The sequence below is a fragment of the Musa acuminata genome, chromosome BXJ2-11 (genome assembly GCF_036884655.1).
Source record: "Musa acuminata AAA Group cultivar baxijiao chromosome BXJ2-11, Cavendish_Baxijiao_AAA, whole genome shotgun sequence".
NCBI lineage: Eukaryota > Viridiplantae > Streptophyta > Magnoliopsida > Zingiberales > Musaceae > Musa > Musa acuminata.
In genome coordinates this window covers 3707234-3723217 of record NC_088348.1, presented here as the reverse complement: position 1 = coordinate 3723217, position 15984 = coordinate 3707234, and the positions used below count along the sequence as shown (strand labels likewise).

The window sequence follows — 15984 nt, the reverse complement described above, 5'->3', positions numbered from 1 at the left end:
ACTTCTTATTGCTGTTCATTACTTTGTAGGATTATTATATACTTTTCAGCAGTGCTGGAATATAGCTTTAGTAACTTAAGGTGTGAATCCTCAATTTCTCGTGTAGGATATAAGGTCGTCTGCCATACATTGTATCCAACAGTTCTACAATCTTTGGTGTACATTTGATGTTTCTCGATTAAAAAATGGTATGTAGGATCTTTTTCACACCTCTTGAGGTTAACATATTCTTAGGTGCTAATTGAACAAAGTGCACTTTATTTGCAGGGAATGATATGATTCTCTCTCAATTCTCATCGTCAACTTTTAGAGACTTTCTAGCATTCCTTGTGAATGAGAAGACATTGATATCCTCGGATGTTGATTTTCTTCCTTCATATTTAACATCAATGTTGGGTTCTTCAAGCAATAATCTCTTAGCTCCTGATAATAGTCAAAATAGGTAATACACTTTCATCTTTGTTGCTTTTAGATATTTTGCTGACCTACCATAGTGAGGAAGGATAAAAGTTTCAGTCCTGATGGGGATATCATGCTTCCTTGTGTTGTATTTTGCAAGTTCTAATTATTTTATACCATGACCATGTCAGTTTTCCCTTATTATTTTGTCTAGTATATCGGCTGAGTAGGTGTGATGGTTCGCTATGTACACGCTCACACTGTATGGTATATTGTTGTTTTTTTGGCTCCTTGCTATTTATTGCAAGCTCTTGAGTCCAAAAAATCCCATTTTAATGTTTGATTTTCATTGTCTACTTTTATCAAGGTGAAATTGTTGTTTCCTAAGGAAGTGAAACAAGTGCAGTGCACCTAACCAAAAGCAGTTTATACCTTTGGCTTTTAAATCACGGGTAATAAAGTGTAATATAGGTGTGTTGATATGAATTCATCCACTTTCTCTTCAGATGCTGAAGATCAAATTGCACCAGTAGATTATACATCTATCATCATATGTGTATAAGAAAAGGACAGTTCCAGCTTTGGGGTGGGTTATTGTATGCATCCTTCACCACACAAACATAAGTTTATTTTATGAGTGAAACTTTTACATGCAAGTTGCATAGAAGTGACCTTACTACGGTGCAAACAATTTCCCTTGGTCTTAAACATGATAGATGAGTAAAATATCATATCTTTAATAGGTACTCTAATAGCCAAGGTTTTAGACACTGGAACAATACCAGTTCCAAGAGGTTGTTGGACCTGTATGGTACCGAGGTATTGAATGGTAGACTTGCCTTTATCACCCACTATTACTAGAAAAATAAAAAGTAGTGTACTGAATGATGCGGATATATATGATCTGCCATTGATGCTTGGTCAGACTGGCAGATGTCAGCCGGTACGTGTTGGTTGGACTAATGTTTGGAACAATGCTATGGATAACTTGATACACAAATAATTGAACTTGCACAAACACTAAAAAATCAAACATATACACAGCGCAAAGGCAATATACGGGCAGTAATGTAGTAAATTCGTGTAGAAATACAATTTATCACACTTATAGAGCAATTCGAATGAGGATGAAACTATAATTAGATCCTTGATTACATTTCATTTATGCTGCTTTTATGGGTGATGTAATTTCTTCCCACTTGCTGCAAATCCCTAAATGATGTTGATTTTGATCAAGCTTCAGTGTCCTTTGGATGCCCATTCAGCTATATTTGTAGTGAAAGCTGACAAGTCTATTACGTATAGTGCGACTGCAGCAGAATTTCCTGCTGCATGGTTAGTTTTAATTATTGCTTTTGATCTTTAAAATATTGCTCTTCTTTTGTTATATTTTTTTTTTGGAAACCTTGAGCTTTGGTATATGTGACATGTAAAAATTTCACATCCACCATTTTGGTACTCATGCTTACAATGTCCATGTTTCTTTCATATGGTTCTTTTAAAATATTTGATCTCCAGTTCTATATTTTTATACTTATTATTATTGCTTCCAGATTTGATTCACCTACAAAGGATGGAATATTGCTATTTATTCTGCATTCTGGACTGAAATGTTCCTTGTATGGGAAGGTTTGTTTTAAGAGATTGCTTGCTAATTTATAGTTTCCCTTGCTATTTTGTATTCAGCAGAGCATGAATATGGTCAAATGTTTTCAAATTTCCATTTTATAGTTGCAAGCCACAATGCTTATGACCTTTATCCTATTGATCCAGCTAAAGATCTTATCATTGCTCAGTGGAATGGGAACTTTGTTACTGAATGTAGAAGGAGTTAAATCGTTGCTAATTGAGCTTGTTGAAAGGCATACCCGGTGCAACGGAGAGCTTGATAAAATGGATCAAAAGCTATCCAAAAATGAAATTCAAGTATTATGCTTGCTTTTGGAGGTATCTAGCTTGACTATATCTAATAACTTTTGTTTCTGTGCAGCGATGCATCTTTTATCTTCTGTTTTGGTATGTGATTTACCTTTCTAGTCCTATACATGAATAGAAAGCACCATCTGGGTGTATTTATTCCTTTGAACTTGTATTATATTGTCTGAACTTCATGGACGCTAAACCCAGTGAATCTCATGGCTCTTATGTTGCACACTATTCATCCATGAATGACATGAAGAGTTAACTACGATTATTACTGTTTGTTGATGCTGAGATTTAAGTACGTCTTAGTTGGCAGAGAATAGTTTTCAGTTATTGGTTGTAAAATCTGTCATTGATGTCACAACACCTTCTCTGTCATTTGTAATGCTAACCTGCTGCTCTTTGCTTTCCTGGTCCAATCTATTTTTTGCTTATGTCAGCTCATTCAGTGATGATACAGAGATTGAAATGTTCTTTGTGGTTTTAGTTAGGAGATGGAGGATTTTAATAGTGTATACTAAAACAGAAATGTAACAATACTCCTCTTTACTTCTTGCTTGGATGGGAAATCTGTCTCAGCCTATCATTTCACATTTTTTTGTATTAATTATCATATACTTCTCTTCTTCCTTTTTTCCTCAGATTTGCTTTCCGTTATCAAGCACTGCTTGTCTTGACGAGGACATTTCAGAATGTGTATTGAGAGCTTTAAGAGTAAGTTGAGACTCTTATGGTTTTTCCTGTATGACTTTCTTATTTAGGTTAAAATCTAGTTGAATTTTGTCTTTTATTTTTTTTCTTCTTACATTGTCAATTTATATCAGGTGGATGGTTTCTCAACCGATGACCCTGCTGTTCTGGAACCATGTGTCACTGTCCTTCGGAAGCTGACTCCTGTTTTTTTTGACAATCTGAAGACAGAGCTACAGGTTTGAACTATAAATGCTACCACTTACGAATGTTCTCTTTATCTGTGGTTACACCAGATTGATGTGTCATGATCTAGTAACTTAAGGTTAAGCAGTTTCTTTGCTTTTTTTTATGCTGAACAATAGCCAAAGGTTTGTACGTTGACATGCTTAAATTTTTTTGTGTACGTTCTTTACTGTTTTTAAGATGTCTCTCTGAAATATTTCAAAAGCAGCATAAATGCCCGCAATTTTTTCCAGGGGTGAATTCTGTAATGTCCTAGTTATACTTACGCTGGCAAATGCATATCTGTGAATTTCAATGTATTTGAATTGATGATCTTTGTCATTATTAACTCTGCCATGGTTTTTGTGCCTCTTTTACCATAGTCTTCGTGGTTTTGTATTGTTAAGCAACACCATATTTTTCAACTTTTTAAGACTTTGCACCACTTGTAAGGTACTTGCCTTTTGTTTTCGTCCCAAATGCACAATTTCAATTTCCATTTTATGCCAGAACTCCTTGTTTCTGTAGTTTCTTTTCTTGTTGTGAATTACATATAGTTAAGTTTTATTTAAATTTCTAGAATCAGTGTAGAAATGCTATTTAAACATATCTGAGCATAATGAGCAATTGTGACATTTTTCAGTGGCATCCACAATTACTTGATACTCCTAGGAGCTAAGCTGCTTTTGTGTGGTTTGCATTTGGAACTCTTGTATAACCTTTTGTCGGTCCAGAACTTTTTCCCCAGTGAAATTGATAAAAAATGTTTTCCTTATCTTTGTAATTAGAGTTTAATTTGTATGACAACATATTGTACTTCCTTTTGTCTCATTCTGTTTCCTCTTGCTTCAACTAATATTTTTATTGTTGCTATGATTTGAAGCAAGACATACAATTTTGAATAATACCGCCCGTACCGGGCGGGACATACCGGTCCATCAGTTGACCGGTACATGGACTGCCCATTACTGGACAGTATATATATATATATATATATATAATAATAATAATAATAATAATAATAATAATAATAATAATTATTATTATTATTATTATTATTATTATTATTTTTAAGGTGACGTCGCGTCGCTGAGGCGACGTCGCCCCGTGTGGGAGAAGGAATATATATATATATATATATATATATATATATATATATATATATATATATATATATTTCAAACCTTGTTGAAGAATAAAAAAAATCCAAAGCTATTAAATCTCTATGTATTCTCAATGTCATATCAATCATGAAATCTCTAGTTAGATTTGTTCACTTGGATATACTACTGCATTTTCACTTTTCAGGACGAGCTTTTTGGGAACCTTGTTATCTTATTCCGAAATGACAATGGGGATGTGCGAAATGTGACTAGGGAAGCTCTTCTGAGGTTAAATGTATGCACCTGTAACTTTGATCTTGGTTATGTATATGATTGGTTTTCTATGTTTGTTCTCCTTGTTGCCTTTGCCATATCTTATTGACTTGATAGTTGTTTTATTAGATTATCAAATGCATGCAACTTTGAGAAAGAAAACCATTTGGAAAGTTTGTTTTCACTTATGGAGTTCGTAGATGCTCATATTGAGTGAAAGACATGGGGATCCATGATGCTTCCTATTAGAATGAAAGATTCAAAATATGTTCAAGTTTTAGCATGTGCAACCTCTGTATGTCATAGGAGATCTTTGGTGTGCTCCTGTTGGTATATGTTTTTATATGTTCATTTGTGTCTCTGTATACTTTGTAGTTTGTAGTGCTATATAATATATATAAGTGCAAAGGGCTTCGGCTTGAGAAATTGATATTTGAATTGTCCATCCTTTGTGAGGTTGAGAGGATGCAAAGATGAGATAGTTTAGAAACTCCTTTATATGCCCTATTCATATTTGGTGACTGTTCGGTGAAGAATTTGAACTCAAAGTCGACAAGCTTTTGTGTGAAGCAATGCTCTTTCTTTTATTATGTTTGTGCACTGTTCTTTATTTCTTTATTTTCTTGTGTTTGTTCATTGGCATTTAGTATTTATTATATTATTGCACGATGAAGATGTACTTAAATGCTTGGAAAATTAATATATTTAGTTGATATTGTTAGTGTTCATGTTTTTAGGACTAATGAACTTGATTTATATGATCATGGTGTTTATGGCCGTTTTGATGTTACAACTCCATTTTGCATGTGCGACCAATTTTCTTTAATATTTTCCTATGTTGTTATTAGAATTATTCTCCTGTCATTTCTAATTATTCCTGTGTAGAAAGAGAAGGAATCATAAAGATTTTAATGCTAATGACTGGGTATGCATAAATTACCTGAGCCTTGAATATCTCAGAATTTCTTGGTTGACATTGGGATATAGGTGAAGTAATTGAGTCAATAAAATAGCAGTTTCTAGTGGCATATTTCTTGAAGTACTTTTCAGTTGATTGATGAATCTTTTGGTTTAAATATAAGAACCAACATGCGCGAATAATATTTTCAGTTAATTAGTATTAATGATCACTTTTATTTGTAATATGTGGTATTCAAAATCAGCAAAAGAAGTATCAAAGAAGACACTATTATGAAATTATTTCTCTACATGTTTCATATAGTAAAAAAATGAGTATCGCACTACAAGCAAGTTGCCATATTATTCCTAAAATTTGCCTGTTGCTACAATTTCTAGTTCACATTAGTGGAATATAAATTTCCTTGGAGCATAGAACAAGTACATGCATGTGACCAAAACAAAATTCATAAGATTCAATCAAAGACATAATTTTCTTCTATACCATGGTGATAAGCAAGTACTGGTGTCCAGACAGGATCACAGAAGCCTCCTTTTAGATTATGATGTTAGAATGTGCTAGATGAGATGAAGTCTTCTTAGAATATTTGTGTTGGTAGTAAGACATGCACATTTACAGGGTAAAATCTTTTTTTCCCAATTGAAAATGAACAGAAGCAGAAGGCAATATTTTATTGGATTCCTTTTTCCTCTTTAACATAGAAAGTAGTGATGAATTTTCTGTTTCCAAATTTATTTTACTTATCAGTTCCTGACCTGGAATGTTATTCATTAACTCAAAGTAGTAACTTTGGGAAGGATTAATAAATGATACCTTAAAAACACCAGAGGACTACTCCCATCGCTTTAGATTTGAGAGTGATGGATCAAATAACTGAACCACTTGATCGGATTACAAGTAGCATTTGTTCAGTGGAACACTGTAGATTGGGGGATCACTTCTCCTTTTTCTTTACTCTGAATTACTTTAGTTGACACTAAAAAACACAAAATCAATCAATCAATCTCTCTCTCTCTCTCCCCAAACTTAATAATTTGTTTGGTCTGCCTATCTAAATGTTGTGTTCCTTTTTGTATTTCTGTTATTTTTTTTTGGATTAAAAATTATTTGCAACATGATAGCTTTACCTGCTTTTGGCAATGTTGAGTCAGCTAGTGGTTGGCATGATTATTGTTGATACGACAGCAAGTAAATCAATGTTCTTTAGCCAAAAGAAAAAGAGCAAAAAATCTCAACTCTTCTTCTTTGATCTCCTCTCCTCTTTGTTCCCGTCTTATGCTTGACCTTGTCTCTGACAAGGGATGGTGGATAAGATGCAGACATGAAGGGACCATGATGCTTCAAGTCTTCAAAGCTCTAAAGCTAGCCTATGTCTTGGCTAATACGAGGTGGACCAAACTGGTTTGCTTTTCTGTTTCTTACCTTATGCTATGTTTCTGTAGTGGCATGGTGTAAGTTGAGAATGTGCAGTTTTATTTATTGAATGTTGCACCTAAGATTGTTCAGAAAGTATAACTATATTAAGCTTGTAATTAAGTTTTGGCCAGTTATTGTTTTGCATCTTCTCTTCCAGAAGCACTCTGCTTGGATTGGATAAAGTCTTGAAGTGTTTATGTTGCTATATTTAACTACTATAATTTATTGCAACTTCTTTTACTGATGCTTTTCTCTTGGCAGATTAATTGCTCTACCATAGTCAGGTTCCTTGAGTTGATTCTTGTCCAAGGCCATGAAGTTGGATCCTCAAAAAGAATTAAGAGAAGAAAGCATCCAAGTAATAATGCTTTTGCCCTTCGCCAAGACATATTGTGTACGGAAGAATCACGACTTTCTGTTCTCATGGCATTGCTGGATATGATGTTACAGAAGAAAGACATAAAAGAAAGGTCTGTGGCTATGAGCCCAAATTTCTCAATGCCTGTTAACCAGTTATTTGATCGATCATAACATCCAGAGTTTTTTTCTTATCATAATTTCTAAATGACTGCTTGTACATTTGCAGGCCTTTTTTGGTAAAACCACTTTTTGTTTTACTAGAGAAAATCTTCTCTGATGATTGGCTTATTGATCTTGCTAATCATGGTAAAAAAGAAATAGTTTCATCATCTGAAGTTGCTGAATCTGTCACTAGTGCAGTTTATCATGCTCAACAAACAACGTTATTGATTCTTAAGGATATTAGTGATTCACTCTTATCAAATCTTCCTCTCTCTGTAAGTGCCTTTTTCTGAAATGGGAATTTTATTATACAATATATAAGATGTTGTTGTCTGCTTCTTGTCGGGATGTACCTAATATTTCATATTTTTATGCAGGATAATGTGTTTAGTGATGTCAAAATGGGTCTCTTGGTTGAAATTGCACGTTCTACTGATGATATCACAACTCGCAACCATGTATTCTTGTTGCTATCTTCTATCACAAAGGTTTATTCTGGATGGATTTCAGAACATATCATTGATATATTTGCTGTGATTGGTGAATCTGCATTAAAGCAGGTTGGTAGTCACTTCTATAGATTGGATGTTAGCCTCATTATCAGGACAACATCCTTTTACACTGTTATAAGGAATAATAATGGTAGTTTCCAAGAAGTGTTGCACAGGTTATGTTCAGAACTTAAATTGGTTATTAACATGGTGGCGTTTTATGTGATGTTGGCTTAATGCATTGTGTGGCTGGCACAACTTTCTTTTTGTATCAGAATACTGATGTCCTCCACAAACTAAATTTTTCTCCAAATAAACAAGAGTTCATTTAACTTGTTTAAGTTGCTGATATAGGACTTTTGGGATAACTTTTTGAACCAAAGCTACAATCATGAGTTTCACTCTCAACGTTTTACATGTTCTAATCCAAAAATATATGAAGAAACTAACAGTCTATTTTTATTTGTCCAACCTGTATGAAAGAATGATAGCCACTCTCAACATGTTTTGGAGGACCTAATATCTACAATGGTACCTTGCTGGTTGTCAAAGACAAAAAGTATAGACAAATTGCTTCAGGTACTAGGTTTTTCATGAACTCATCTTCTTCTTTTTCTTCTTTCAGTTATTAGAGTATTATCTTTTTTGCAGATTTTTATAAGAGCTTTGCCAGAGGTTGCTGAACCCCGGCGCTTGACCCTCATGGTGTATCTTCTTAGGTGCGTCTGTACATGCTCTCTTGTTGAAATATCCGACTTTTCTGCACTTCTCTTGAATTATCTTTTAATTTCAAATTGCACCTGTTATCAGGATTTTAGGAGAGGAAAGCAGCTTAGGCATTCTTATTTTTCATCTTTTCCGCTCGTTGATTCTACGGATCACTGAAGCTCCTGAAATTCCGAGGGATTTTAATAACTTGTTTTCTTCTGTTACCCTTACTGAATGGGAATACACATTTGCAGTAGAAATATGCAATCAGTATACCTGTAAAATATGGTTTCCTTGTTTAGTGAAGCTTGTGCAACTTCTCAGAGAAAATAGTGGGGAAGAAGAGTTTCTGCTTGAACTATATTTGGTAATGCAGTTTACTGTGCACAAGTTGCAAGATACTAAATTGGTCTTTGAGCTTGAATCTGGGCGAGATGTGGGATATCTTCAGGTATTCTGATTGTCTTATATTCATATGAAATGCAATTTGACTTGTTATCCTTTACATGAAAGGCAATTGTATGCTTAGCACGTGGGCTATTTGTCACTGCATATATGTTCTGCATGCTATGTAAGCCTCGTTGAATTCTGTCTTTGATGCTATGCCTCTCAGCTACGCATCATGCAAGTTTTACACTAGGTGTCAGGCATTAGCATTGCAGTTCTTCATGTATGACTGCTACTTTTTTATTGAATCGGAACTTAATACGGAAAGCACTAATGGAAATTTTGATGCTCTGCACAAGTACAAAATTTTCAGTTTGCATTTTGTCATGTATATGCTTTGTTTACTTTCAAGTACAATGGGCATATTTTCCATGTAAATAAGCCATTACTTTGCTTTGTGTATTGCTTCTTTCTTTTGAATGTTCAGTCTGCTCAGTTTTTTTTTATATGCATATTGTTGCTGAACATATGTAGTCTTATTCCTAAAAGTAGTGATACCTTTTCTTAATGATCCCAATCTGATCACTGAGGTTGCAAAGGCTTGTATTGAGGCTCGCTCTCATCGGGCATATAAATGGTTGTCTATAATGTATTTATTCATTAAGTGTTAATTCAATGTGAAGTTTTGGACTTCTATATCATGGCTACATTTGTCAATCGGTTATCAATAAAAGATAATGGAGGAAGGGTCTGTCACCTTGCTATGTGAACTGCCACCACTCTCTTTGGTATGCTGCATCAAAACCTTAAGTACTTCCATCATCATACAGGTCCTGTCTACTCGTCATCTTCTTCTATGTAAACATACCACTATTTAAGATTGACATACTTTTGAAACATCAAGATTGCATTAGATCACTTTTTATAAAGCCTTGTGATATTTTCTGAAGTTGGATCTTCTGAAGGTAATGCTTGAATAGTTGAATCGTCTGAAGGTGGTGAGACAAGTTTGGAAGTCATTGAATAGGTTGAGGAGATCCTCTTTGACCAAAGTCTTAGAAGAATGGGAAGGAAAAATCATTTGTCTGGCATCTTTTCCATTTCAATCTTGGAAGGGAATTATGGATCTCCTTAAAAGGGAATTCTGTTCTAGTGGAGTCTCAGATGGACTAGACTACAAGATACAGTGTGGTTCATATGCAAAGGGTTTGGCCATGCACATTGTAGAGAAACATGAAGTGGTTACGGGAGGCTACAATTGCTATGTGATTATTGTGGGTAGGGCTATCAACTTAAGCATAGGGATGAAGTTCATCTTATTTTATTGTCATTTGCATGGAAAATTTGCCCAAGTCACATGGCTCTGGTTCTGTTTTAATTGGGCATTCTTATAGGCTAGATTCATGAGGTAGATGTTACTTGATGAATGTGAAGTTAGAAACGCACGGCTACGTACTAGACGATAAGGTAGCATGTCACTTGATAAGATTTTTTTGGCACATGAAAAATTTAAAAGATATTTAACCTACTTTCTAGTTAGTTACAAAGATAAGCAATACAAAACATTGACGAACATGCCACAATATGCTACAAAAATGTGGAATATACTTGGGTACATAATACCATGATATGGAAAATTATTGAACAGTATGACTTGGGAGGTGATACTTCAAGCTTGTCTCATATAAAAAGTAACAGAGGATACAAGCTAGTGTATAAAACAACTAGACAAGAAGTTCCAACCTTCTCCTGTGAGCATTGACAGGGATCAAGGCTATCCGCCTTGGGTCAACATGAATGAGGTTTGGATATGGTTGGGACAGATATGAGTTATTCTGAAGCTGCTTTTTCCAAATTCCAAATAGCAGGCTGATAGTTATCCAATAATAGTAGCATTGATAATAGCATTCGTGTCACCTCTTATCTCATGTGCTACTCGGGATTGTGATATATGTAACATTGTAAAAGAAGCACAACCTATTAACTGAGTAGTATTAAATTATGCTTCTATTAAAATTCTAAACATCGACATGGGAACCTGTATTGGAATATATTGTTCCTGTATGTACCAGATGATGTGGTATGTACGTATCGGTAGACTAATAAAATAATACTGAACATAGTTCAGTATGTTGGTCCTGATTGCTGTGATTAATGTACCATGGGATTTGAAAGCATGCATGACATTATAATTGGGTTAATAGGATCATTGACTATGATTTCTTATTCTTTGTTTGGTTTTATGTTTTCGTTTTTTTCAGTTTAGTGCATTCATTTTTGTTTCCTACAACTATTTTCATTCATTTCCATTTGTTTGCCTGAAAATAAGGTAAGTGTTATCATAATAGAGCAAGGAGAATTTTCTTGAACGCCCATTGGATACGATCACATTCCTGCTAGTTATGACAATTGTGGTATTCTTACTAATACTGTCATGGTATTTATGTAAAAAAATCAAATATGATACATAGAATTAAGTAATGTTATCAATACATGGTAAGATGAGTCAAGGAATGACCTTGTTTTCCCAGTCATGGCTTCTGCATATTTTAGTATGTCCTTGAGTTATATCATGTGGAGTGATAGCATTTATGTTAGTTACAATTTTCTTATGATAAAAAGATGTCCTAAACTTTACATAAATTAACAAAGACCAATTGGATAGATCTGTATAGTTAATTTTATGGCAATGAGACAAAGAATGGTATTGTTTTTCCAATAGTGTCTGTGGCACACATCAGCATACTTTCTTAATAGCACAATTCAACTGTTGGTCAGAATTTCTATACAATTTTTAGAGTTTTATCTCAGCAGATTTTTGTATTTTACAGATGGGACTTCGAGCGCTTCTGCAGCAGGTTGTGTTGCACTTGCAACTTATCAGAAGCAGAAGAAAACTACATGGCATTACTATGGATATCATAAAACAACTAAGAAGTTCTGCAAATGCCATACTGAATGTTATTACAAGTTGGATGGTTCCCTCTACATACTTTGAAGGCATCAGTCAACTATTGGAACACACAGATAAAAATGTGAAAAAACAGGTAATTTTTATTTGTCAGGTTAAATTGATGATTTGTATCATTTATTTATACTCGAGGATAAGATGAATTAAATGTTTTACATATTAAAAAGAACATAATTTATATATTGTAAAATTGGTTTTAGTTGTGCACTAATTCTCATTATGTCCTTGTAATTTGTACTATGTTTTTCTAATTTTTTAAGTGTCTCAACTTCATAAACAGACATTGGGGCTGTTATGTGAAACTGTGAAGAACCATGGTCTGATTCAGAAGAAGCAGAAAGATAAAAAAACGAAGTTCAGCTTTCCACTTGTTATCGATGACAATGCCAAACCAGCATTTACTGATTTGTGTTTAAAAATAGTCCAGTTGGTTGATGGAAGAATAGATACTTCAGACACTCGTGTGAAGCTTGCGGCAATTTCTTCACTTGAAGCTTTAAGTAAAGAATTTCCATCTGACAGCTCAATATTTGCATCATGTATTACAACTATTGTCAAGCACATTTGCTCAGATGATTTGGCTATCTCTTCTGGGTGCATTCGAGCTACAGGAACTTTAATTACTGTGCTTGGTTCAAAAGCACTGCCTCAGCTACCTCTTATTATGAAGAATATGATAGAAAAAACTCATGAAATTTCCATTTGTCCTATGATTAAATTAAAACATATCCATAGCGATATATCTGATGGAATTTCAGGCAACAAGTTATTGATACTACTCTCTGTGCTTACCACCATAGAGGTAGCAATAGATAAACTTGGCGGGTTTCTAAATCCTTATCTCAAAGATATCTTGGATCTTATAGTACTTCATCCAGAATATGCCTTAGATTTGGATTTGAAGACAAAGATGAAAGCTGATAGTGTGCGAAAGCTCTTGGTGGTGACTATTCCTGTATGTTTCTGTTCAAGATATATGATTATTACCAGCTATGAAGTATTTCTTTGAACTATCTGTACTATTCACATCTTCGTGATTTGTTTGATTTCTTTTCACAGGTCCGCCTTATGCTTACGCCTCTGCTGCAAATATATTCTAGTGCTCTCGAATGTGGTGAATCAAGCCTGTCTTTGGTTTTTGAAATGCTAGCCAGCATGATTAGCTCAATGGATAGACCAGCTATAGGAACTTATCATGTTAAATTATTCGAGCACTGCTTGATAGCACTTGATCTTCGTCGTCAACTCCCAGAGTCAATTAAGAACATAAATATGGTAGAACAAAGTGTAATTGATGCAATGACTGTTCTCACGATGAAACTTACTGAGACCATGTTTAGGCCTCTTTTCTTTCACAGCCTTGAGTGGGCAGAATCAGAATTTGAAGGAAGTGATTGTGTTCAATCTAGAAGCTTGGATCGATCTATTTCCTTCTACAATATGGTCAGTAAGCTTACGGAACATCATCGGTACGTATGACACCATACAGTTCTTCCATGTATACATCTTCATTTCTCTTTGTCTTCTTTAAATGAAGGTTTGGCTTTATGGTCTGAAGTTTCTCTAGTGAGACTCATAAACCTGTGTTGAGTGATGATTCTATGCTATACTTCTTGGGATTTGGTTTGAGACTAAGTGTACCTGTAGCTTAGTTGCCCCTCACAGGAAAATCAACCGATCTTCTTACTGATATGATATCGTAGTATAATAGTCAAATCAGCTCACTATGTCCTTTTTTTTAAGTATGCTTTAGATTTGGTTGCTGATGTTCAATCAGGATCCTGCAATTGTGTTGTGTTTGATATGGAAGTCATATTCTTCAACATAATAGCATCTGTTTCCTAGAAATAGGATTCTTATATACTTTTTTTGTATGTCTTGTCTGTTTTATTGGATCCATATGTTGCAAGAGTTTGTGTAGGCTTTAGTCTGCAATGGACTAGTCATCATATTCTTTTTGTTGTTTGAACTTGCAAAGAGACCTTTTTGTTCTTTAGGTCATGTTAACTACTATTAGTGCACCTATTTTGATGTATACAGGTCACTGTTTATACCTTACTTCAAGCATCTGTTAGAGGGTTGTGTACGATATCTAACTGAGGCTCATGATGGAAATGAGGCTTTGGCAAAAAGGAGGAAGAAGGCAAAAGTTGCAGATTCTGTCAGCTGTAGTAAATATGAGTTGCTGTTCCTTAAGCAGTGGCATCTAAGAGCAATAATTTTGAAATCATTGTACAAGTGCTTCCTCTATGACAATGATTTAAAGCTTTTAGACTCCACTAATTTTCAGGTTAGTTATTCTGTTTGAAATTTTAATTTCATTGTACTCTTTGCAGAATATTCTAGTTCTTTCTGGAGATTATCAGGATTGCTTAGTACTTCTTCAGTTGCCAAGTAGATATGTTACCTGAATCATTATCATCCAAAATTAACTTTTTTTTTCTTTGTATAAGAACTCCACTCTTGTACTAAGGCAAGCATCACCATTCTTCAGGTTTTGAATATTAGTTGTTTGGTGCAATTTCTTGATGGAGTTTATCAATTTAATTTGAATTTTGAAATATTGGTGAAGAAATCTTTATATGTTCCTGGAATAATTGACATAATTTTTTAGTACTATTTATTTGTTCTATCTTCTTTACCCCAGAAGGACAGCCCCCTTCATAACAACTATTTATTTGATCTTCTTCTGGTGGAATAAAAGGTCTTAATTGTTCATGACACTGGAAGTTTAGGTTCTTTCTTATAATTAAACTTGGTGTAGATATTGGGAATCTTTTTCTTGCAAAGTACATAGTATTTACCAACTGGAAGTTTGGAACACAATTGTTATCACCTTCTTTGCACTGGTACAAAGCTGAACATGTTCCATAACTAATAAAAAACAGGAACTCATTTTCTGCATCATGTTCCTGTAAAAGACGAAGCACCCATTGGTCGGCAACACCCGTGACAAGAGTATTACTCTTTCTGGAGTAATACTCTAGTATTGAACTCATTTATATCAATGAATAGTTTATATGTCTGGTATGATATAGTATTGAACTCATTTATATCAATACAAACCTCCAACGTTGTCTGAGGTTACAATAGAAGTTTTAAGCAATATCTAAAAGTTTTGAATTTTTACGTTGATCATGTGCTTCTAGGCATGTTGGTTCTATTGATTTAGCAGCGACATATTGCCATTACAACCTACTATCTTGCACCTGAGTATTTGTTGTAAGAATTAATTATTCTAGCTGACACCTCCCTGATTTAGCTTGAAAGGAATAGATGCTAGTTGTAGTTTGAGTTGTGAATAAGTTGGCTTCTAAGCTGGCAACACAAAGAATAAGATAATACATTTTGGTTATGGATGTGTTAGGAACTTGCCTATTCTTGGTTTCTTATCTTTTTCTTCATAGTTGGAACCAGTACTACTACGATGACAAATCATTATTGTCTACCATTTGGGATTGGCTACTACTTGGATTCTTTGCCACCATTGATCTCTGTTAAGAATAATGTCACTGTTTCCAACGATTGTTTTAAAATTTTTGTCTACTGGGATTGGCTACTACTTGTTTACCTCTGCTGTCATTATCTTCAGCATGTAATATATGATTGTTTTAAAATTTTTAATGGTTGCCTTTTTTTCATTGACCATAGATTTGATTTTGTTTCAGGTACTACTGAAACCTATTGTCACGCAGCTTGTGGTTGAACCACCAAAATCTCTTGAACAAACGCAAGACGTGCCATCGGTGGAGGAGGTTGATGAATCACTGGTTTTATGTTTGGGTCAGATGGCCATTACATCTCGCTCTGATGTTCTTTGGAAACCACTGAACCATGAAGTGAGTACAGATTTCTCTTTGCACTTAGTCTCATGCTTATAGCAAGCGACATACTAGAAAATGCAAATATTTGGAGTTCTTCTAAGATCTATAAGAGATGTCAAAGAAGTATAATTTT

General features: G+C 34.4%; 1 protein-coding gene across 2 annotated transcripts in view; it reads left to right on the top strand.

The window, feature by feature from the left end:
- LOC103970409 (uncharacterized protein At3g06530) overlaps positions 1-15984 on the top strand; it is a 34425-nt gene that overhangs the window by 17635 nt on the left and 806 nt on the right. For both annotated transcript variants that reach the window (XM_018820822.2, XM_009384176.3), the window contains exons 21-38: positions 107-188; positions 268-442; positions 1953-2028; positions 2173-2346; positions 2965-3036; positions 3147-3251; positions 4546-4635; positions 7210-7418; positions 7535-7745; positions 7848-8030; positions 8445-8540; positions 8613-8680; positions 8772-9120; positions 11888-12103; positions 12308-12982; positions 13087-13496; positions 14068-14317; positions 15696-15866. In XM_018820822.2, the coding sequence (XP_018676367.2) occupies positions 107-188; positions 268-442; positions 1953-2028; positions 2173-2346; positions 2965-3036; positions 3147-3251; positions 4546-4635; positions 7210-7418; positions 7535-7745; positions 7848-8030; positions 8445-8540; positions 8613-8680; positions 8772-9120; positions 11888-12103; positions 12308-12982; positions 13087-13496; positions 14068-14317; positions 15696-15866 (3612 nt within the window). The remainder of the gene's footprint in view (positions 1-106; positions 189-267; positions 443-1952; positions 2029-2172; positions 2347-2964; positions 3037-3146; positions 3252-4545; positions 4636-7209; positions 7419-7534; positions 7746-7847; positions 8031-8444; positions 8541-8612; positions 8681-8771; positions 9121-11887; positions 12104-12307; positions 12983-13086; positions 13497-14067; positions 14318-15695; positions 15867-15984) is intronic.